This window comes from Oreochromis aureus, linkage group 10, assembly GCF_013358895.1.
Source record: "Oreochromis aureus strain Israel breed Guangdong linkage group 10, ZZ_aureus, whole genome shotgun sequence".
NCBI classification, from domain to species: domain Eukaryota; kingdom Metazoa; phylum Chordata; class Actinopteri; order Cichliformes; family Cichlidae; genus Oreochromis; species Oreochromis aureus.
This window is the reverse complement of record NC_052951.1, coordinates 14,392,746-14,418,168: the sequence shown is the minus strand read 5'-3', so window position 1 is coordinate 14,418,168 and position 25,423 is coordinate 14,392,746. Positions and strand designations below refer to the sequence as shown.

The window sequence follows — 25,423 nt, the reverse complement described above, 5'->3', positions numbered from 1 at the left end:
TTCTTACAGCTTCTCGCAGCAGCAGCTTTTATTGTAATAATTTCAATAGAAAGGTTTCATTTACAGCTCAGCGTGGTTTTTTTTTTTTTTTTTTTTTTGGTCACCACTTAGAACAGAAGAAGTTAAAAATACTGCACAGTGCTCCATTAAATTCAGCCACCAGCTCATATTTTAACGACATTTGTGCTAAAACACCCACAAACAGACTTTCCCTGATTCCATCTGTGTAGAGTTTCAGGTTAAAAAGTTACAACGGATCTTCAGTCTGACTCCAACAATTGAGACTCTGCTTAACGCATCATTTTTATTTATGAAGACGCAGCTGTTGGCTTTTGTTTAGTTTACTTAGACTTCAGCAGGAAGCACCATAATGCCTTTGAGTGACTTTTACATACTTGTCGAAGCAGCTCAAAGTAACTTTGTTCCATCCACACGTGTCAAGAGGACAGGGCTGCGGTGGCAAAGGAGAAAGTGACTATTTTCCTCATTTATACCCAAAATGAGATGAATCCTTTGCTATGCTTGATTCCTCTCTGATCTTATATGTGTTTATTTGTGCAAGTTATTATTTCACACATACAGGTAGTTTGCGAAAGTTTGATTCAGCTGCACTCCCTTGGTGACAAAGCGTTGATTTCAACACATCAGCTTTCTGTAAAAAGCCAAAAATGGGACTAACTTTAAAATCCTTTCTAATCGCTTTTAAGGCAGTTTGGTTTCACCAAATATCAGAAAGCTGCTAAACTGTTTGGGGTTCACGAAGGTTTCTTCTGTGTTATTGCTTCATTGTCTTTGGTGACTTGATTAATACTTATGTAGTTCTACTGCATGGACATAATAATCTATTTTAAAAGAAGCATGATGAAGGAAAAAACTAAGTATAAAATGTATTAACTGTGATTTTCCTTCTTTTGTTGACAGTTTTTGTTCTTCTTCAGTACAAATATGAGCAACGGCTCAAATGGGATGGTGGTTGATGAGCCTTACAACACAAGTGTCATCTGCTATATTTCTTCAGGTTTTTCTACAAAGCTTAGCTCCCCTTTCAATGTAATTGGTTTTCTAAATACCTGAAATAGCTTCTTTATGAGTCCTGTCATAGCTTTGAGTGTTACCATTAAGCCTGTATGTTATATCTTTAATAGACCTCTAGTAAAAATAATCATAGGGCAAAAGACAGTGGAGACAGATAATTAGAAAACATCCAGACTCACATTTAACAACTGGAGCTTCAGCTGGCTGACATAATATCACTTTGATTAATTTCACTATGGCTGTAGTCTGCTCTGATCTATGACCAAGGGTTTCCAGATTAAACTGTAATCATGCGTTGCTTCCTTCATCATGAATTTGTTCCTTGAGGATATATATTAGCACATACATACGTTAGCATTATCACTAAGTTCATGAGGCAGCACTGGAGAAAAAAACATTAGCTTCATCAGACTTCTTGTGTTTTTCTACTTGAATCAGGTGCATCAATGCAAAGGTAGTATTTTATACAAGGTTTTTATTATTGTACCTGTTTTCACACAAGTGAAGAATCAATTTAACTTAGTAAGTTAGTTTATTTACTAATATAAGCTATTCATAACTATAGTAAAAATGGTTGTGTAGTAAAAGACTCAGAGGGGAGCTTTTGTTGAGGATTTTACAAAAAGGCGTGCACGGTCTTTAAATTGTATATCCTATGCAGAAGAATCACAGAGAAAATTCTATGAAGACTATATTTTCTTTACCTTTACAATTAAAAAGGGTCTTGAGGGAGTGTCGTTGTTGTTGTGACCTGGCACTATATAATTACATCTGAATTTAATTCAATTTTTTTCAATAGCAATCAACAGTTGGCGTAAGGGGAAACAAATGTTTTGGGAGCATCTAACACTGGGATCGTTTTTTCCAGTGAACAAATTTAATATTAATACGTAAAAAGTCACTGAATATTTTGTAAGGTTGGCGATACAAGTTCTAACACAGCTGTATCATAAATGACCTTTGTTGCTGCTGTAACTGTTCTGCAGAGCATGCAGTGAGACAAAGAAATGGTCTACCCTAATGAGACCAATTTTTCATCCACGTTCCTGCAATACGCCGAAACAGATAAATAGCCTAAGATAGTTAGAATCGCTTTATTAAAACCGTTTACAGTCCCCCTACATTACATTAAGAGAATATAGAAATAGTCCAATTAATGGGGCATCATATTGACTATTTTTTATGAAGGCTAATGTTGTTTTTTTACACCACAGCTCTAAAACAACAATGTTGTTTGGTGAGATTATGCTTAAAAAAACAACTTTAAGGACATATGTCTCTTTAAATAGCCTCTTGTACCTCATTCTGCTTTTTACCGTGACTTGACTTACATTCGGTCAATTACTAAAACCAGGGTTGCGCCTTGTACTTACTTGAGGAGCTTGTGTTTTTCTTCCTGTTAGTCACATTTTACAAGCAACATTCCTCCCCTCCTCAACAATTGGACTGCATCAGTCGCTGCTATCTCCCCGTTCGAAGAAGGTGGCGACTGAGCTGAGAAGGGGCCAGCCTGTGCAGGGGCATTTGGATGGGGGAAGGGCATGTCTGCTGGCAACAAGGGTGAGTAGATCAGTGCGGCTCAGTGTCTGTGAGGCGGTGATAAGATTCCAGGATTTTCCCAATGTGACAGGCCTGCTCACCAGCCGTACACCCCTCTGTATGGAGACAACCGCAACCTCCACCACATGACCCTCTCACCCCAGCCCTTGGGCTGCTACAACTCAGCAGGCAGGAGCCACTGTCACCTGCAACCACACCCAGAACCTCAGCACTCACGGTGAAAAGATGTTAATCTGAAATCTGCTAAATGTAAAATCCAGTTTCTACGTTACACTCAGACGCTTGCACCCTGTACACAAGTCGTGCTGTCTCTTTCTTTCTCTCTGGCTCACTTCTCTTTCTTTATCTCTGCCTTCTCAGTCCCCCCTCCCCACTCCCTCTCCCTTGGATGGCAGGTCAGGCAGTGAGCTGTGCGGGCTCAGAGGAGGTAAGGACGCCGCGGTGCACATTAATAATGAAAGGCCTCAGCCACCACCCCCAGACACACACACACACACATACACACACACACACACTCCCCCCATCGCCATGGCGATGGCACTAGCCCAGCACTGTCACCGGGGGGGAAGCTGGGAATATAGCTATGCTCTCCAAGTCTCTGCTCACCAAGCTGATCACAAGCTCGTACACAAGCCCACCATACTGGGCCTTCCACCATGGATATTTGCTAATTAAAAACACTCCGCACTTTGGCTGTCTGTATCTACTTCCCCACCTGGATAACAGATAGTGAGTATGAAGCTGTAAAACTAAATTAATCACAGAATCATTGCATAGCAGGGAATGGAAATCAACTCAGTAATTACACTAAGACCAATGTGATCAGCTCTGCCTTCTCTTATCCGTAGATGAGTCTCAGAGTCTTGCATGCTTCCATCGTTATTCTCGCTATCTTTAGTGCATAAGTGTGTTCACACCAAGAGCCAGCCTCTGGGGCTGGAAACGCAAGCCAACGTGGAAGCTTCATAATCTTGCAGTTCCTGGAATGGCCACTTGAGGCTTACTCAAAAAGCAAGTCAATCCCCGTAGATTTTTGTGTTCACCATCTTCACAGCCTGATATAAAACAAATTCTCTGTAAGCTGTTTACATCTTATTTTATCCTAAAAGTTAGACCACGTTGGCTGAGGGACGGGTGTTGACACAGGGAGCTTTCCACTGGGCTTCTACTTCACGAATTTGAGTCACAGAACCAGACCTCTCAGACGGGTTTGTGGTGTTGGTGACTTTTGGAGTTTTAAAGGAATTATCTGCCAAATAATATGGCTCACTGTGAGGTACAGCCCATCCAAGAAATCTGTGCTCCAGTTTTGGAGAGTCTGCTTGGATTTTATTGGATTGTTATTTAACATTAATTAGTAGATAGCTGTGCATTGGAGACAGACAGTCTCTGGATACCGCTTTTAGCCTTACCTGATCAAAATTCAAAACACACACACATATTTGACAACTTGTAAATTTTCAATAAACTAGTCTATGTCCATGCGACAGGTTATTGCTAGGCAACATGTGATCATAATATACCCTTCATAATAAAGGTTTTGTGGATGGATGTTACTGAAGAGAAATTAAAACCATATGATGGTTTTGTATGGTGTTACAGGTGCATAAATGCTACAAATGGGTCAATTTTGCCTATTGGTAGGTGGTTGCTAGGCAATGTGATGACATCATAATATCTGATATAGATAAGAACCTTCACGGGCCTAAGATGTACCTGTGTGCCAATTTCGGTTGCTCAACTCCAACTGTGTTTAAAGGAGTTGGGAGACAAGCAAACAGACAGTGAGTTATGTATTATAGTAAAATGCTAGCGCAACCATTCCCATAAAGTGAACAACTTGCTGCATTCAATTTAAGATGACACTAGTGTGTTTAAATTCACATACTGCATGTATGCAGAGTACACAGTGAACTACATGGAAGTGTTGAGATCCAAACTTTTAAAGTCTGTGTACACATGATACTATCAGCGTTAAGCACCACAGCCTAAATAGGTCTGGACACAGAGCTTGCAATCATCCATCCGCAAATATCATCAATTTTCAAAACTTCTGTTTGTGTTTTCTGGTTCTAAATGTCAAGAAGTTGGGCAAATGTCACAAAGATCTTGTTGAGAAAGAAAAATCCTCGTAGAATTAAAAAAAAAAAACATTTACGTGGAGCTTCAAGAGGTCTCATGCAATTTGAAGAAAAACTGCAAACAAAAAGATCTTATTCAAACATCATTTAAATCATTTTGGTTACATTTTAGCATAGCAAGGGTCCATTGTTCCACTGTAGGCAGATACACTATATGGGCAAAAATATTGATATAAAAAGTATAAAGTGTAAGAAGTAAAGTGGGTAAAAGTCACCAATGATCTGCTGGTTCAATAACTTCAGAGCTCCAAAGCTCTTCTGGGTTTAACATCAGCACAAACACTGTGTGCCAGGAGCTTCATGGCATGCGCCTTCACGGCCTAGCCGCTCCTGTAGGGTTCATGTGTAGATTGCCCAGTACTTTTGTCCATATAGTGTATTACATAGGCAGTAAAAAAGAGATCTCAGTCAACCCAAGAACATCTTAGCGATTCATACCACCACCTGATTTACTTTAATGAGCTGTGTTTGAGTCAAAATTATGCTGCAGCGTCCAATTGTAAAAGAAAAGGAAACTTTTTTTTCCTTCTAATTTGTGGAAAATGTATGCTTAATATTTATTTTGTCAGTCCAACCATTTTTTAAAATCAGCTGTTAAAAAAAACAACATGCAAATAGACAAGTAGACAAACATCAGATTTGTAAATTTTGACACGAATACATGCATTCCTTTTTATTCACAAAACCAGTCCAATTTTCTAAACAAATACAAAGATTGGTTATTTTTAAAAGCTGTAGCTACCCAGCAACATAACTAAATCATGAAAATATGACAAATAAACAAATAAATTTAAAAAAATGCTTGTCCCAGTGCTTTCAGTAGGGTAGACTCAGAGCAAGTGCTGTCTCTTAGTGCTTTTGCCCTGAGCAGTATTGGCACATGCTCAGTAGGGCCACAGTAACAAGGCTGCCAGTTTCACTAAAGGAACAGTTTGGAAATGCAGAGGAGGGCTGATTGAGGAGATTACAGTAGTGACGGCTCTGGCGAACAACATCTTCAAGCCAGCGAAGAATCTCAGGTGATCTGCCCATTAACATGACTTTTTTTTTTTTTCGTTTTTTTAAGTTTCATTACAATCCAAAATGGACAGCACCACAATTTGAAACATTTTCTTGACTGTCAAAGGACAACCACTTAAATCTTTCTGGAAAGTAAAATGAAATCATAAAGAAGACGAGGGCTTTGAGTAACATAATGGTGAAGAATTACAATAATGTTTACCATTAGCCACTAGTTTTTAAAATATAGCTGTAAATTTACATTCTCTACACAAGTACTTTATCTTTCCACACATGAACAACATTAACACCAAACACAGAAATTAGTTGATTGTCCACACTCAGTCCGTCATTTCTGTTTCTGGCAATGAGCAGTTCCATGTTTAAGCGACAGAAAAAACCTGCTGGGATAAGGACAAAAGGTACCAAAATGGAAACATAGAAAAGGGAATGAAAGTTGCCATAGATGCTTTTCTTTACGTTTTCATTTTTGGTTCAAGGAATAAGTAGGTGCATCCATTATCCGGCTGATTTTTTTTCCTCTTTTTTTCTGCTTTTATTAGTTTAGTTTTTTTGTTTTTTGTTGTTTTTTTTTCTATAATTTTATTTGTTGCTAGCTTGTTTATTAGCCAGTGTCTGTTCTGGAGACAATCCAGGAGTTGGCATTGCACTTCATGGCAGAGCTTTGGGTAGGGAGCGGAGGAGGAGGAGGAGTCCTACTGGAACCACCGGAACGCCGCTCCTGTAGGAAGCATCACCTTCTTGGAGAAACAGAAGACAAAGAGGGAGGAAAAAGGGGGGAAGGGGATGGGAGAGGAGAGGAGCAGAGAGAAGATGCGGGTGTAGTTGTTAATGAAAAGCAGCACATTCTATTTGGCGTTGCAAAGATAATGTCAAATCCACCACTTATCTGCTAAACATTTTTCGAAACTTGAAAATCGAGGCGTGTCTAATGTTTCCCTCCAGTTAACAGAGAGTTCCTCTGCCTCATTTTTGGGCACCAACCAGTGATTAGTTAATGAAACAGTGATTGCTTAATGCATGAAGAAAAATTGTTTGCTACCAGAGGCCATAGTGTGACAACTTGTTGAGATTCAATTAGCAATCTCACACCAGTCATACAAGAGACGAGGACAAAAAACTCGAGATGAAGGTGAAGTATTTCCAATTGACAATCGACTGGAATGATTAATGTAAATTAAGTTTAGCAGCTAATCAGTCGTCCAACACTTCTATCCCCCACCCCTAGATGACTAGGTCTGAAATCTTCACATCTTTATCCTCGGCAGCACCACAGGAACAGGCTTCAGTCCTGGCTTCACACAAAACCCAATATGCCACATTTATTATTTAGCCACCACACGCGTTGCTCTCCCACACCATCATCAATGATGGTGCCGTTTCCCGTCTCCCCCACCCCTTCACTCTCTCTCTCGCTCGCTGTGGTTATCTGTGTGCCTGATTGAACTGAGCAGGAGTGGCACACATGCATGCAGCTGCAGGGCTCAGCAGCAGCCTGCCAGTCGGGAGATAGAGAGCAGCTCGGGTCCCTGGAGCCGCAGCACGGCTGGCGTCCTGTAAAGTGCAACTCGATTCTGCAGCACGGATTCTTCCTTTAGGCCGGCTCTGCCTGGAGCGAGGCAGGAGGAGCTCGGGAAACATTTATGCACCCACACACACTCTCGCACCGAACCAATATGTATTCAAGTACAGTCACACACCTCCACACACAGCGGCACGTTAACCGACACTCACAATACACCCCCGAAATCGCACCAAACAGCGAGACTGTTGAACTAAAATTCTCATAAACGCTGGATTCATTTCCACTTCTCCATCAGTGCTCAACAGCAGAAGGTTTCATAAGGAATCATGCATACTGCGAGTGCAAACACAAAAACACACGTGCTCGTGATGGCACGGAAAAGTAAACAAAAGATGCACTAAAGGTGCGTACCAGCCTCATATTTATAGTTCCCCTCAGAACAATTTTTTTTTTCGATTCTAATGAAATTCAAATGAAAAAATTATTTGTAACCTGAACATAATCAGACTTGATTTTTTTTTTTTTTTTTTTTTTTGGGTAAACTGTTGTGCAGCTCTTTTTCACAGCTGCAGTGAAATTATAAGTTTTTCAACAAAGGCAGCTCGGCAGCAAATGGCCCATTAGTTCAAGAAGGTTGTTTGAAACCAGAAACAATGCCAGCTCTAATTACTTTTCAGGCCCACTTAAACCATTCCTCTACCCTTGAATCAGCAGTACAGTGTTCTTTTGACTGCTATTGTTCATATCTGGACATGAAACTGAATGACAGCAGGGTTCGTGCTCCACAGGTTTCGTGTACTTTCATTTTGAAAGTTAACTCCCGCTGACAAAAATAAAACACTTTTGCTTGGGTAAAAAGAATTCAAACAAGGTAATTATTCTGGTGGTCTCAGCCAAATATAACCCACACTGTGCTTTATTTGTGATGTTGACTCAAACAGGAATAATCTGACAGAATATCACAGCGCTGCTCGTAGCTCGCGCCTGCCTCTCAACGTCTCAACTTCTCATGTTTACGGATGCAGGCTTGAATTAAGTATAGCTTAAATTTTCCCTACAGCTTTCAGTCCTGTCAGCAAATCCTTTTTGGCTCAAATGAATATTAATACAATCCTCAAACCCAGAGGTTAACAGCCAATGTACATCTAAGATGATTTGATGATCCGTGTGTTAAAGTGTGCTAGCCTCTCATCCATCTCTGTGATGACCTTTCTGTGGTGGTACTCAGCTGTTAAGAAGACAGACAGAGGACACAGCAACATCTGGCACTGTCGCAGATGTCAAAAATCTGGTAGGGGCTAGACTGACCATGACGTAATGTGTGTGGAGGGAAAAACAACACATCCCTCGACCGAACTGTAAACGCCGTTTTTCCTCATTATTAAACATGTGCAATCAATGGAAAAATGGCAGCGTTTCAGGAATAGACCCCTTTTTTCACCAACACTGATTGCAAAGGTTCAAACAGATGGGATCTGTGGGTGTGAAGTGGCCAATCACTAAAAATCGATGGATGTGTTTTTTCAAACAATGCATGCACATTTGTCTTACCGGTGTGGACTATATCACAAAAGTCAAATGAAATTAATGTTTTTTTTAAGCGAGCTCAGGTTACGCTGCTTATTGTTATGTGTTACTGATCCCCGGAAACCAGTTTAACCTATCATGAAATCATGTTTTGGCCCCAGGGCCTCGCTGAATGTTCTGGCTATTGTTTTCATTGCTTTATCATCAACAGTTTTCACTACTTTCTTATAGACACCCACAAAAAAAGGAATGAAACACAAAGCATCTCTGCACACAATTGCACATGTGGGATGTTGCAGCGTCTGTAGCTCACAACGACCAGGAAAGAAAAGAACCTTTAAAACAACTGAGTCAAAAACCGCGAATGACCTCCAGCTGGCATAAAGATTCACTGTTTGTCTGGCTGAGGGGATGATGCATTTTCCTAAGCAAGCGCTCTCTTCCAAGAGTCGATTGTGATTGATTGTAAATACATTTGATACGATTCCTCTTACTTGACCACTAAACACATCTCACAGCCAGGATCGGAGTAATAACACAAACACAATCTGATCTATTAACCCAAAGACCTTGAATTTATTATTTATTATTAAACCATACACATCCACTGACATAATCAATTGTTGTCTTCATTGATTTGTCTGCCGATTATCATCTCAGTTACTTATTAATTGCATTAATTGTCTTCTTCAGACATGGAATATGGAGTTGCTAACTTCAGTTAAACTGTTAATTTTGTTTTATTAGCCATGCCTACAAAGACACTTTACTAGAGTTCAGTAAACACATCAAACCTTTACTGAGGATTGCAATTTAACTGTAGCTAACAGCTGTTTGCTCTGTGACTACACAGTGTCATATTTGTTATTAGATCCTCAACCATCCTGCCTCCACGTCTGGGGTAGACTAATTTATCAAATATTTTCTCAGGTTTGTGCTACATACGAAAATGTGCACCACTCTCATGGTTGGACCCTACAAGTATGTAAAAAAGCCCAGGGGACTCCCGCAAACTGACTGTCTCCTGTCCCGTCTTCATTTTGGTAAAGATGTTACCCTTAAGGTTGTGTTTTACAGATATGTCACTTTAACAGATGTGCAACTACTAAAGCACACCGTCTGGGGGGAAACTTCAAATAGTTGTAATGTATGCCAGCTGAATGTATGCTGCTTGGGGCATCCTCCAAAACAATCATGTCTCGTAGTAAGCCGAGCAGCTCATGAGGTGGCGCAGGAGAGATTTGCAGATACCACGACTTATATCTTAATCTTGTGCGTGAATCGTTTCATGCAGTTCACACCTGTGGTTTGTTGAAAAGGATATGTAAATGTTACCCGGTCCAAAGTACCGTGGTTAAATTGCCTTTTGTTGCAAAATAGTTGCAGATCACTTTTCTACTCATCATCTAACGTATCACTTTATCATCTTAACTTTAACCTTTCAGACCCACGGCCATTAATCCCAGATCAAAAGACACATGGACATCTATCTTAAAGCTGGGTTCAAACTGAAAGATTTTTAGAGGCCTCTACATATCGTAGCTGTTCAACAGTGTTTCTAAACAATGATACCTGAAGATTTTGTTGTGTTGTTGTGTATAACATATAGGTCTTAAAATAGTTTTAACCAGCCAGCATTTATTTTAAAAATATTTAAAACTACTGTATTTAAATTTTTGAGCTGGACATTGGTATAACCAAGGCGACATTACTACTATTACTACGGGCCCTTCAGAAATATCAGCCATGCATAATTTACATTTACAGCCGACTATAACCACAGACGTACTGATCATTCATCGCGAGTTAAAAAATATTAGACCAACATCAAGTTATAAAGTGTCCGATTTTTTTCTGTATGCGATGTGTACAATTTCGACAATATTTATAGAGATCTGATTGCAAAACCATCAATTTAGACGTCAGTCCTCTCTAGCTCAGACATCTCTATTGTTTTTTTTTAGACTGATTATAGCACTGGATGCACACAATACTATGCTGCATTGATTAAATCTGTTCTACTTTTTATATCTTATATTAAAAGAATACTCAGTGGGAAATGCTACAGCAGAAGCACTATTATAGATTGACTTAATAAAATGTTAAATACAGCCTACATGGCAATCAGACCTTTTTTTTTAAGTATGAAAGAAGCCAGCCTATTGGTCGGGTTATTGCCCATTAGTCAGTCGGGTAGTTGTATTGTGAAGTTAAAGTGAAAGAGAATGCTGCAGTTCAGGGAAAATAAATGCGGCCTAAAGTTGCAGTAACTGGGATATTCTGTGAAATTCAAGATTTTTTTTGCCCCCCGGGGCCTCATGGGTCCTTTTCGCTTATAGCAGCAGTGAGTACGACACCTTGGCTGCCTGAAAACCTCGTCTCTCTCGTTGTACCTACCTCTCCCTTGACTGTCCACTCTAACTTGTCCCTCTGCCCGCCCAGCAACTTGCCCACACGTCCATGTGTCTCTGTGTCAGTCTGCATGCCTGTCACTTTGTGTGAGTCGCTGCTGTCCTGACTGCCTGATGTACAGTGTCTGGGAGCCAGGAAAGACCATGAGGGAATATGCTGCTCCCATATCAGCGTCTGATACTGCCAAAGTGGCTCCCAATGGAAAACACTTGTATGTTTAGGTGTTAGCTGCATCTGAAGCACACAACCACTGAATTTCATAACAGAACACGCTCTTCTATGAGTAGACAAAGACAAAAAAAAACAGGTGGTCTTATCTTTTATGTAGTCCCGACACTCCAGTACAGTACGTCCCAAGCACACGATGACATTCAAGTAAAAACAAGGTACCTAACCCCGGCTTTCCTTTTACTTTTTTTATGCCAAACAGCATCGCTGAGACTTACATCACTTGAGGGTATTCAGACATAGCGCAGAAAGGAACTGCCTTCCCACTTATTTCTATCAAATGTAACATTCCCAGAATAAATCCAGACACCTTCAGCCAGTGAGCTATGAGGTGGCAAAGGCCTCAGCATACTGACTCCCCCTCACTTGCCAATTTTACGCTCCTCTTTGAGCTGCCATGAGCTTTCAATGGAAACCGTCAACACCCTTAAAATAAGCACACTGCTGCTGGACTGCACTTGTGTACCGACGTGTATACGCTCATAGGCTCGGTACAAACACGAGAAGAAAAACCTTTCAATGCAAATTCAGGGAAGCGAAGCCAGGATATTTCTGCCAGTCTTTTCTAGCTGCAGCTGCGCGCACACATAGACGAGCCGAAAAAACAGTCAAAACCATCTGATAAACTGACCGCGCAACGTGTTAAATAAGACATAATGCTCCTTTAGAAACTGTGCGCCGAGTATTAAAGCCACAGCAGACGGGGATGTGCTGCACTATCTTTGATTGGAAGGAAATGTGACACTTAGGGGCTGTCTGAGCTACAGCTGAGCCTCACTGCAGCTCACTGTGGACTGTGAAAGCCAGGAGGATCTTCTGTTCTGGCGCAGGTGCTTCCCAAGTTGCCCTGAATATGCATTAACGGAAAGTAGAAAGTTCTCTTCTAAAGCCCGTGTTTAAAAAATAAATAAATTCTGCGTGAAACACATTTTCACAGCATCTAGTCGATACAGACATTAGTGAATTACGCTGAGTCTCTGCTCTTTCTTCTGACATGATTCCCACCTTGTGAATCTCAGTCTCTGAGTGTGATGTACTGATGACATCACACTCTGACAGTGCAGTTCGGGCTTTAATCTGTGATCTCATCACCTGCTAAACAAGATCTGCAGACTTAAGAACAAAGACAGACAAAAATGAAACTTTTGTAGTACTGGCAGAGCTCTGCTCCAAGGGAAAAGATATCAAATAACATTCAGGGCAAAGGCATAACAGCTCGCGGACGTCTTTGAATTAATAAGACCACTAGGTTTATAAAGCAGCATCAGAGGGATTACCTCAAAAAAAATGTGAGTTTGTTTCTCGTGTGGGTAGACTGCCAGTCACCTTAACATGAACGTTTCCCACCTTTCCCCAAATGTAGCCTCGCTGCACCTGTGGATCTGCAGGAATACTCACACATCCAAGGTGGCACTGCAGCATTGTTCAACAGAAGTCAGACTTCATCTGTTGTACAACAACAAAGCACTTGTTGTTCTCTTTAATATCTGATGTACCGGCCAACTTTATTGTGGCATATTCAGTGAATTGAAAAGTGACAACATTTCATGTTTACTCCAGCTACTAATGGATTAGGTCAGGCAATGCTTGACTTTGAAAGCACACGGCTTGCTCTGGTCAACTACGCTGCTCTGCAGATGCTATCATGAGATGATGTAATAGGAGACGCTGACAATATTCATTATTCTTGTATTGCTGTATTATTTTTCACATTTAATTAAGCGGCAATAAAAGATTAGCCTTCCCATATCTGGTCAGAAAAAAAAGAGGAAACAGTGTGACAGGGTTATTAAATAAATTAGTTGCAAGTAATTACTAAAGCCAGTAATCAGGCTGCGATTCTACTTAAAGCTTTGACAGGTTTATGCTGGTGTTTCTTTCATATGAGGTGGTCACTAGGAACATCAGCAGGCTGCGCCCTTCCAAACAACACGATGACCCGTATTACCGTCAACTACCCTGATTATTCCAATCCCCCCGGGTTTGGCATCCGTGGTGTGAACAACTGGTGTTAGGCTAACTGCCATGACAACATCAATTGCAAATCATAAATTAAAATTAAATCCTTTCCTCTAAGAGACATTGAGCCGCACCACCTACATAGCAAGCTGACACATTTCACCATTTTCGGTGAATCATCGACAAAGACAAATGGATCTTCTCATCAATTTGAATCTGAACAATGCGAGAGGCAAAAGCAAACTGATAATATTCATACAGATCAGTCTGATTTTCAGCATCAGGGAACATCTGGCTGTTTTCCCCTAACAATGGTCGTGTCTGACCAGGTTAGTTTCACACTTTCAGCTCACGGAAGGGCCAGTAATAAGTTATGGCGTGTTTGTAAAAGGTTTTTACTCCATTAGCATTTATGTAAACTTTTTAATGTTGCCAGTTATTTCCTTTTTTACATTTATTTACATGCTGCATGAAAACTATTGCCAAGGATGCTGTCAAAGTACAAATTACAGCTCCAAGTCAGTCAAACCAGACACAATCTCCACTCTGACAGAATCAGTTAGTCCTCTAAGGAAAAATAAGATCAAATCAATGCTGAGTCACTATTCTTTCAAATTACACATACAGTAGAAGCCCTTTTTCAGTCTGACATGCTGACAACCATTGCAATGGATAGGATTTGGGGAGGTTTCCGCCTTGTTATGCATGGACTCTGATCTCTTTTCTTTTTTTTTAGGTATTTCTATATCATGGCTATAATAAAAAGCATGTGGTTAGGGTTGGGAAAGACTGAGATCATTGGACAGAGACAGCATTACTGACTGTGATGCTCTAAAATAGGAAATGAGTAGTAGTAGTACCTCTCTGTGCAGACTTAAGGGGGAAGAATGAATAAGAAAAAGATTCCTGAGTTCATCCTTTGCTTTAGACAGACAAAATTAGGGCCACACAATCAATCCAATTGTAATCTTGATCACAGTTTTGGCTTCCCACCATTCAATGAGCATGACTGAGCAATATTATCAGCACTCAACACGTGCCAATCACAGATGTTCCCTGCACCACGTCGCTTGAAGTTACCTGGACTAGTCTGGACGCGTAACAGCGCACGAAAACAGATAAACAACAGGGAAAAAACCTCAAACGTCCAGCAGGCCGTTTTCTGGAAATACTTTTGGGTTTAACTAGGAAGAAATCACATGCACAGAGCGCTGTGTGTCTGCCCCATAACAAACAACAACAACACAACAAACTTATTGAAGCGCCTGAGAAGCCACCACAAACTGCAGCGTTTAATGCACATAATTAAAGCCAAGAAAAACAACGTATTGTTGCTGCTAACATAAATCGTCCAGCATCAGCTCAGATGTCTGTGAAACCGCAACGATGTGTCAACGTATCCAGCTCACGGAGATGCACTGAAATCACCAAATATCTTTGGCCAAAGCTGTGTGTCCACTAAACACGGTGAGTAACGACTGTTTCCAGAAAATGGTCAAGATACTGGACAAAAGCTACATTATCCCATCGCGCAATTATTTCAAAGTGGTAATAAATGCACTGTATGCAAAAGTTTAATTCACATCCATCATATAGGAACAATGAATGTAGTGCAAGATTTTCAATTATTTGTCAGTAAAGAAAATTTTAAAGAATACTAAAGCACAGTTTATCAATGTAGTACAATGTAAAGATGATGTTAACAGAATTTTGTTCTATGCACTTTTTTATATATATTTTTTTATATATTACTTATATATTATAATGTTGGTTTCTTAGCAAGACATAATCTTAAAGGGCTAAAGAGCTACATTAACCTCCATTAATCAAGCTAAACTAAGCTAATCCCTTTCTAACGTCACATTAAAGTGTACACACAAGCTAAAAAATGTCTGCATTACTCAAAGTGTCCAGTGAACATGCTATCAAGTTTGACCGTGGATGGTCAAAGTCAGAACATGGAGACTGAACACCTTTAGCCTGCTAGGATGAGGCCAAGCTGTCACCCTCAATCAACATCAGAAAGCGAAAGTGGTAAAGCTATTAGCAGTTGGAATCATAGATCCAGTTTGTGTCAATTACACCAGCGGCCTCTCTGCTGGTTCACAGGGTTACATATCTGTCAATTCATTATGTAACGGCAAAGCGACACTATTAGGCATTGATCGCAAAAGTTTATTTCCTTTGAGATGGAACATCTGCTGAGATGGATTCCATGATTGGTCATTCTGTCACCGCAGCCAGAGTTAGTTAGGCCGCTGAGTGTGACGGCGGAAACAGACAGGAAGTTCAGAGTGCCATTTAGATGAACAGGAGTGTCACAGGAGAGAAGGACAGTGGCGGCGAAGGCTGCCGGGGGGAGGAGATGGGGGTTAGGTGGGGGTGCGTGTGCCACGCTGACACCTGGTGCTCCAGATGACAGCTCTGTAGCCAGATGGACCTTGTTACATGTGTACACATACACAAAAATGCCCACACATGTATGCTTACATGCATACTGTACACATATTCACAATTACTTCCACTCTGCCTCCACACACCATTTTATTTGCATTTCCTGGCAGTTAAACAGAGGAACACACAAGGCAGTTTTATATGGGATCAAATCCAAAGTGCTCTAGTAAAGGGAACTGCATTAAGTAGCATCATTTTAAAATGACATGCTTGTTTTTTAGCCGGTGAATCAGTCTTCCAGTAAAAAAAATGTGGACACGGCGCTTGTTAGTTTTGGTGAACAGATTAAAGAGACCCCATGGCATGAACTTACCCACCGCACTCTTCACCACCTGTCATTTTCCTGCTTGTGGAGCCATCACCCCACCAAAAAGCCTCCCTGTACTATCCACATTAAAGGGCAAGGACATTCAGGTATGAATCTCATTTGTGCCTTCCAGTGTGATTCTCAGATTTGTTTGTAAAATTTAAACGCTTTTGTGGCAACTTTTACAGAGGTTTTGGGATTTTCTCTGCTAACTTCCCAGCTACAAATCTTAAAACCAATAATTACAACTGTGTGGCTCATATTTCTTTACCTTTACAGATAATGAATGGTAAATGCATCCAAATAGCTTTTTAATGACCTTTTGCATCAGACCTTTTGCATCAGAATGGCCTCCTAAAGCAATGACACATCATAACAAACACTGTCTTACCTCCAGAGCAGCAGAGGGCTTCTTCTTCAGTTCCTCACATTTGCGAAACTTGCAGATCTGGTGGCCCGTTTTTCGATTCCGGCAGCTGCTGCACTGCTCACAATTAATCCGCCGTCGGCAAGGTGGGCACATCCCACAACGTTTTCGCTTCTTTTTACCGGAGTTGATAGCAGAGGCCAGCTCGCTCTGCACTGGGTACTCGGCCAGGCCGGCCATGTGCAGCGCGCTGTCCGCCAGAAACACTCCAGCCGGCGTCATGATGAAAAGCCCCGGGTTGAAGGGGAAGCCACCCCCTACTCCATATGGGAAGTCAACAGGACCACCTACGGCGTCCGTGACAGACGTACCCTCCAAATCGCTAGCCCCCGAGCCTGCGTCTCCACCGCCAACTCCCACTCCCATTCCCCCAGGCAGGAGCATGTGCTCCATACCGGCTCGCTTTAACAGTGCTGCTGCCTGGGCAAAGTGCAGCAGGCCATTCTGTCCTTCCAGAACCTGTTCTAGGGTTCGGTCCAACTTGGCTGCTGTCAGTGCAGAGACAGTGGGTTGGGGCTGCGGGGTGGGCTGAGGCTTGGCCGGGTGGCTCTTAGTCTCACTATTGTCTGTGTGTCCATTGGTGGTGGCAGAGGAGACCGCTGTATACTGGGAGAGGGTGCGGGAGTTCTTAAGGCTCTTACTGAGGGGCTCACTGATGATGCCACTGCGGTTTCGGCGCTCTATAACAGGAGAGTCCTGTTTGCAGCTACTCCGCTCCAGGTCCTCTGTCTGGCCACCCTCCGATAGCCCGCTAGACATGGTCCAGAGCGTATGTGCCTGGGTTGGGGGTGAGGGTGGAAAGGGGGCAGGGGTGAGTAAGGAGGGACCTTTCCTCGGTCCGTTCTGTGCCCCAGTGAGAGCGGTACCTCACCTCGATGGAGCAGTCAGCCAGGCGACGACAGGCAGGCCTCGAAGCCCTCTGTCCCCACTACAGCTCAGCCCTCATCCACGCTCTTCCATGAGCCATCTGGAAACTTTAGACAGGGAGAGAAATGTGTACATTATGCATTGATGATCACTTCTCCGAAACACAAATCAACTCAAAAGTACAAAGAACCAGTATATTGGGAGGGAAACAATATTGACATAACAGCACCTTACACTTCATTTCATATCAACTGTTTCTTTTTCACTGTAAGACTGGAGTTCATTCGATCGTGCTTCTGACCACTTGATGAACAGAAGTTTACTCTTCGCTCAATCAGCACGCTTTTCCTTTTGTCTGCACCATTTGCATCTCTTCAAACCCAAGATGCTGCACTGCTCACCAGCTAGAAGCTAAGTGTGTTTCCAGTACTGCACTGTGAGTTTCTGCTTTAAAAGACAAAAAAAACCCAGCTTCCTTGTGTGGACGAAATGATGTTAACAGAAACCAAAACGGCGACACTGTAGGCCACACAGCAGAGTAATGAGATGAAACTCAGCATAAAGCTCCTTAAAGAGAGCAACAGATTTGAGTGGCTTACTCAGGCTTACTCGTGAACGCTTTTAGATTCTTCTGCTCTTTTCACGTTACAATTTTATATTTAATCATTTGTGCTTGTATTAAAAAATGTTATTGTTACATTAAAAATATCAGGTTCACACGAGATCAGCTGAAGATCAATAAATTAGTAAATTAACAAACCCAACATCCTGTTCCAGGCCTCGCAAAACATGATAAAAATTCTCCAAATTTAACAGGAAAAAATATTTTATTAATGTTGTATAGTGTAATATTGTGCAAATAATTGAATTAAGTATTGAAATGTGAACTATTTTTGTTAGTCTTCTAATACTTCTGCTGCTTTGATACATAGTAATTAGCTTATGAGACAATAAATAACACTTCTAATAATATATAAATAAATGAATACCTGCAGGGATTAAAACTCGGATAACAAGAGCCAACTCATTTTTAGTTGAGGCAGAAAAAAAAAAGAAAGAAAACACCCATCGAGAGGGACCAAAATTTCGTCTCAGTAAATCAGCTTTAATTCTGATTCTTTTCTTAACAAACTACAAAAATCAAACCTCGCAGTTTTGGGCTGGTGAAGAAACACCAGCTCCCCTGGAGATTCTCTGATTGGTTAGCAACAAAAAGAAATTACAAGGTAGGGAGCCAAATCTTATTGTTATCTCATTATTGTCCAATTAACTTGTGCTAAGAACAGAAATTTCTTTGGTAAACAACACAAATTGCAACTCAAAGGTTCATTATACCTTCTTGTTTTTTCATTCTCACCTTAAATACTCTGAAGACCTTTGAAAATATATGAAAATATACTCAGCATCATCATGTTGTCATCATTGCCTACAGTGGAACGGTGCTCAGGTGAACTATATTCAAAGTCGACTTGTTGATCTCAATTATTTTATAAATTATTTTATACTTTTAGGTGAAGGTTGTCTTTCCAGAATTAATCATTACCTTTGTTATGTAAGTACAGGTGCATTTAAAGACCAACCTGGCAGTGAAAGTCAAATAGCATGTATTGACCCAAGCGCAGTTTAGTCATTTAAGAAAAGACTGGATTTATTGACAGTTACAGCAATTTGGTACAAAATATGGGAGAAAATAAATATCTGTGTTATTAGACTTTCTCACACAGCTCAATATCAGGTGTTTCTGCTGATAAAAATAAGACAGAAATCCAGGCTTCTGTAATGACCGTCCTTTTCATCGGAGCATCCCTTCATTTTTTTGTTTTTTTGTTGTTAAAGACCAAACATGTGGAGCAATAAAATTTGGCAAAGTGTTATTATCAAACGGGCAGGTAAGAGATACGAGGAGGGTCACTTGCAGCAGACTGCAAAGTGGATGAGTACACATGCATCTAGAAGCTTTTAGTGCAAGACTCCTGTGACTGCTATGAAAAGAGGAAAAAAACTACGCCGCTGTTCTCCTGACCTGTCCGTGTTCACAAACAAGCACACCACCTCCCACAGAAAAGCTGAGGAAATGGCCGGGCAAGTCCTTATAAGGGAAACAAAGGGAAAGGGAGGGGAAGAGGATTGGGGGGGGGGGTCTGTGCAGTGTGTGGAAACTGGAAGGCCAGAATTAGTGGGAGGTAAAGCTTCAAAGGCAAGAGCACAGCCCCCACATTCTCACCAGCTCAGGGGGATGTGGCGCCAGCGAACCAGAGCCAGCGCCGCAGCCCCTCAGCCCCATAGTTTCAGTTTCTCCCACTACAGCACTGACCGGGGTCCAGTTTCCCAGAAGCATCCCCTCACCGCCGCTATCTCTGCTCAGCTGTGTGCGAACAGCACGTGAACTCATCAGAGTAGTGCATGGGAGGTTTGTGGCTTTCATAAAATACTGGCATTGAAGAGTTATGATAGAGGTCAGTTGTGACTCTTCAGCGAGAATTTAAACGCATGATCCCGAATAAAATATGAACAGCTTATTGTAAAACTGAAGAGTTTCCTGGTTAATCGGGGCTGATCTGTTTCAACAGTGCTCTAAATACAGTAAATATGCTAAACGACTTGAGTATCCCACATAATTAATGAACTGGCTCATTTTCAATTGCTGGAATAAATGAGTCCTCAAGCTGAAAATCATTACGCATGAAAATGGCTTCTGATCACTCGTGATGCAACCCAACCAGAACACCAGCTCCAGTAACTGGCCTGTCGATGAAACCATTAGTGTGTTGTTTATTTAAGAAAAGGGAAGTCTTTCAGATAACACATTGGCTGTTTCAAATAGGAGCTCAGTCGTATTAGATATACCACAATACCTTTCATAAGTACTTCTGACTTGCTTTGTTTAGCACCCCTATCCCCCAACACCCACATACAGTATGTTGATACTAGAGTCTCAATAAGCTACTTTCAGCTCCTCCTTTGTCACAAGGTGTCGCTCTACGTATTTGATTTGCCAAATTTTTTATGCTGGACGCCCTTCCCGATTCAACCTCCAAGGGATTTGTGTCTCCTCCATGGATCTTTTACGTTTTATGTGAATGTGTAGACAACTACACTACAGAGCCGCCTTTCAGGAAACAGCTAATGATATTTAATAAGAGGGATTCGTAGGTAAGCATAAGTTCTTTTCGTACTCTAGCTCAAACATCACTTTGACAAGTGTGGCTTTGAGCTAAATCGTCTCCCTCGATGAAGCATGGTTAAAACCACAATTCTAGCTCTGGGTGATGCAAACTTTTGGTATGTCTATGGAAGAATAATCAGTAAAATATGAGTTAAATTATTATAATGGACAACAGCTGTCCTAAGATTTGCAACACAGGAATCAATTATTCAACTAATTTTCAGATATGATGGCGTGCAATGGCAAAAAAAAGAGAGAAAAAAATCAATGGCGCTAAGGAAACCAACCCGGAATGACAAACACATGTATGTAGATTTATATTTCACATGTTTAAAGGATGTGTGTTGCCCACCAAGGCACATTTATTACTTTGGTCAACCACATTATCTAAGAAATGACAGTAAGGGCACCTATCTAAAGACTCACACTCATTCTCCTCTGCTGTGTGTGTGTGTATATGTATGTGCGTGTGTATGTGTGTGTCTATATGTGTACACATCTGCCTTCCATCTCACTGCCCTATCAGTCACACTCTTTCCATCACCATAAACCCTGAGCATGGCATATAGTCTTTGGCTAATCATCCTCCTCCACTTCCAGCGTCATGGCTCTTCAGATCCCCTCACCGCATCATTTACAGAAAAGGTTTATGTCCTCATGTGAACTGTCTGCTGAGCCACAGCTGCATCTTCTACTGAGTAACTATGATACTGCTCAACTTCCTGTGATTTTATTGGCCTGTTGCTGTGATTTACATTATGGACGGCTAGTAGGAATAACCCCTGTTTTTCTTTTCTGAACTAACAAGTTTCTGGCACGTTTCAAGCCTGTTTTCAGAACAACATGACCGGGTGTGCATCAGAAGTTAGTAAAGCTGATCTCTGCCTATACAGCTTAGTAGGGATAACCTCCTCTAATGAACATCAAACCACAGATTTATTGATATATACTAAGGTCAAATGTTGTCTTTAAGGGGGAATGAATTAAAACTTTACATCACAAGTTTCTGTGACTTGGCTTGACCCCTAAACTGTAACTGATAGTAACATATTAACGCCAGCATGAGCCAGATTCCTCCTTTCCAGCTCCTTCAGAATAAAAAAGAAGAGTAAAATGTGGCTTGTCACCTTCTCGAGTCACTCTCTTCCTCTTTTTTTTTGTTAATTTATCTTCATGCGACACGCTGCACAGGACTTACAGAGAAAGGTGTGAACAAAAATGATCAATAAGGTCCGACAACTGCCTGTGTCGCCCCTTTCAGCTTAACCGGTGAGGTCTGCGTGAGATTTCAGAGCACACGTTTATCCTGAGAACTTGCATTTAAACCATCCACAAAAATAATTGGTGGCCTTTGTTTAAATACATTCAGACTTCAACAGGACAAGCGTCACTGTACATCAGTGTGTTTTTGAGCTGGTTTTGGTACACCCTCACTGTTATAGTCAAAACCGAATCGCCTTTTTAAGCTCTTCTTGCACAACTGGGGAAGGATACATGAGTGTAGAATAAATTTTGGTTTCAGTGGTCGGTAAATCATTTAGTGCAGCTGACAAAATATTTACTAGCCTGTAAAGGTACGACACGGGGCGCTTAATGTGATTATAAAGGTTGCTGTTTAATCAGAAAAGACGGCAAAAATCTGGACATTAATTAGAGCCATGTGCACGCTTCGTCATCAGCGGCCGATCCAGTCCACTGATTTGAACTCTATACTTTCATACTGTAATAAACATGACAGTGTGATACATAGAGAAGCTGTTGTGCACTGTCACACAGGGCGTCATGTAAAGATGATTTTTTTTCTTAATCCAGATATTCCTGATCTAACAATCTTTATTAAATTCACAGCTCAGTATCAGTGACCTTAGATTCACAGTCAAACTAAACATGTTCCAGATCAACTGTATTTCTTGCTGAGAAAAAGCTAAAAATATCCCTCATGGTTGGGTAATTATGAACCTAGGGCAAGGAAATTATTAGCTTAGCATAATGACTGGAAACAGTGGGCAACTTAGTCCAAAGTTTCAAAAAGTGACCTACTTGCACCTTAAGCTGACGACTTAAAACATTACTTCTTTTCAAAAAAAAGTGGATGTTATCTACCAGGATGATTTTCTAGCCAAGAAATAATAAGGATCAATAACACAGGTTCCTTCTCACCAGTAAGTGGCAAAATGACTTTTTGCTAGAGGTGGCTTCATATTTAGGAGTGTGTGTGTGTGTGTGTGTGTGTGTGTGTGTGTGTGTGTGTGTGTGTGTGTGTGTGTGTGTGTGTGTGTGTGTGTGAATGATATCAGTCTTCCCATAACTCTTGGCAAGAAAGCAAACAAGTACATTTCTGGAAATGTCAAACTTTTTTTTTCTTCTAGGCCACACATGGTCAGTACAATCCAATCTTACCTGAGGCAAAGCTGGTCATAACACTGTGTCAAAGCGTTGTAAGAACCATTCAAAAGCCCACATGATGTCAGGTGTATGACTGATCAGCAAAAATCTGGTGCACACAAACCAAGTGGAGTTTTGGTTTGGAGCCTCAAAAAAAGACAACTTTCAGGCTTGAAAATCATTTGTGAATGAAGTAGCACTTTAACAGCGCCATAAAAAAGGGAAGACTAGTTGTCAGCACTGCTGTATGAACATAAACAGCTCATTTAACATTCAGATGCTGCTCTCAGCTTGTTACAGCTTAAAACCTGACTGGCTTGTCACCTCAAAGACACAATTTTAAACTGATTTTTCTTCTCCGATTACACACCAGCTGTTGCGAGAGGATACCAAGAGATCCGTATATATAAATGAAAGCCGGCCCACAAAACAGTGACAGCCAGCTGACTGATGGATGAATGGTTGGCTGGTTCAGTCATTGACCAGTTGGATCAATAGGTGATGGGGGAAAGGAAGAGAGCATTTAGGGCCAGTGTGCGTCTCTCTTTTCCGCTATTTCTGGAGCTGCGCCGTGAAATTATCCAGGTGTGAATCTCTACGGCACTTTGCGTCATCCAGTGATCATTCCTGATTTACACATTTAAAAACTGAAGTAAAAAAACAACTAACCTGGAAAAAAAAAATCACAAAAAGATGACAAAACGAAGCTGTGTGACACATTCAGGGGGCACACGTCCGTGTGTAAATCACGGGATCTGAAGTGGGCTAACTCCTAGGTAAGTTTCCGTCACTGACGTCACTGCTTGCGCACGTGTCAGGTAATCGCGGTGAGCTTTTTGACAGAGGTGGGGGGATATTGTGTGATTTCCTGCATGGTTATGAATCATTTGGTCCCCCCACGAACTCCGGAGCAGCTGACTACACCTCCAGACCTCCAGAGAGACTGCTTAATGCGTTCAAGCGATGCGCGACGCAAATGCACTCCCTCCCTCCCTTACCTCCCCTTTCAGACGCGCTGTCTGCGGACTCTTTATTTGTCCACGGTGAGCTACACACTCTATTTCTCCTACCTCCTATCGACTGACGCGCGCACACGGGCGCACACGCACAAAAAGGCAGAGGGAGTTAGAAAAGCCTGGTGACAATAATTAGACTCAAGGCTTCATCCATTGTCCACAACCTGCTGCGTTTCTATTCTCCCTAATTAGGCAATGCACACAAAAGTTAGAGGAGAAAAACAACCACGCCGCGCACACTGTGACTTCAAATTATTCGCCAGCATATGGAGGACTTGGAGCTGCGATATCATCGGTGGCGGATTGCAGGCGGTGAGGAAGAGAGGAGGAGGGGGGTTGACTGTAAAATCTGCAGGTAGCTCGAGAAACGCTGCCGGGGAACTTTCTAATGATGCCCGGAGAAGAGGGGGGGGGGGTTAAGAGATATAAGAATAATATATGTTTAAAAAAGAAACAATAGTCTCTTCAGGTCTCAGTGAGAAACTGTGATATTCGTTTTGCGGTTAATGGTTTGGGATGACTGCTGAATAAAAGTTTCGGTTATAAACAGACAGTCTGATGTCAAATATAAGCGTGACCTGACTCCAGGCATTTCTTTCATTAAGTGTAAGCGTCAAGTTTGGCGCGCATCATTAACAGCTGATTCACAATAAACCAGCGGACTTTTTGCTCCGGTGGTGTGGCGATCCGTATCGGCGCTGAGGGCGACTTGTTAAATAAAGACAAATGACGAATCCTGTTGACACTGGCTTCTAGGAGAAGCTTGTAAAACATCTCCTTCAACCTATCACATTAAACTCATCAGCTTTTTCCCCCTTCATCATTTAATCACTAAACAGATCCAAATAACTGGCTTCTTCCCGGACTCTGTTTGAGCACAGCCTATCTGCGGTACCAGCATATGCTCTGCAGTCACACAGAAGCTCCCAGGTTCACCCTGCTATAACTTGATCCTATACAAAGATGACATCCCAACTTTCAGCACACTTCAACAAAGTGTGATTCCCCCCTCCATCCAACCCCTCCTCCCTCCTTTTCTATGTATCTGCATATTTGCAAACACGGGCCCATTTTATTCGCACCTACCAAAGCAGATCCGAGCAGAGGGGAGGGCTCCCACAGTCCGAGCGGTCCGTCTCTCAGCCTGCCGTGCAGAATGGTGACAAAAAAAAAAGAAGAGGGCAGGGGGAGGAAAAAAAGCTTCTTCTCCGAGAACACAATCCTACAGAGTGCCTCTCTGTTAATGGTGAATGTGAAAAGAAAAAAAAAATATTCACCGTCAGTTATTTCGGAAAAGCGTACTTTCTCAGAGGCTGAACGCGTGGGTTCCCAGAGCTTTCTCGGTCCTTGCAATCCCACCTCTACATCCCCGCTTGCGGAGAGGAACATGCAAA

The 25,423-nt window shown here is 41.6% G+C and overlaps 1 protein-coding gene across 5 annotated transcripts; it reads right to left on the bottom strand.

Annotated features, from left to right (window-relative positions):
• Nucleotides 1-4,806: 4,806 nt before the first annotated feature.
• cxxc5a (CXXC finger protein 5a) lies at nucleotides 4,807-25,423 on the bottom strand. Of its 5 annotated transcripts, XM_039618957.1 has the most exons (4): nucleotides 25,116-25,423; nucleotides 17,467-17,569; nucleotides 16,560-17,372; nucleotides 4,807-6,496 (listed from the first exon to the last, which is right to left on the bottom strand). In XM_039618957.1, the coding sequence occupies exons 3-4, from the start codon at nucleotides 17,352-17,354 to the stop codon at nucleotides 6,452-6,454; spliced, it is 840 nt and encodes a 279-aa protein (XP_039474891.1). In that variant the 5' UTR covers nucleotides 17,355-17,372; nucleotides 17,467-17,569; nucleotides 25,116-25,423; the 3' UTR covers nucleotides 4,807-6,451. The 5 variants fall into 5 exon arrangements, with proteins under 5 accessions (XP_039474891.1, XP_039474889.1, XP_031615892.1 ...); XM_039618955.1 differs by having other exon boundaries at nucleotides 16,560-17,569; nucleotides 25,112-25,423; XM_031760032.2 differs by having other exon boundaries at nucleotides 16,560-17,569.

Excerpts from the sequence above, each read along its gene's own strand:
- cxxc5a (XM_039618955.1), bottom strand. The coding sequence starts at position 17,354 with ATGTCTAGCGGGCTATCGGAGGGTGGCCAGACAGAGGACCTGGAGCGG. Across the intron at positions 6,497-16,559 it reads AGCCCTCTGCTGCTCTGGAG|AAGGTGATGCTTCCTACAGG; the intron begins GTAAGACAGTGT and ends TGTTTCTCCAAG.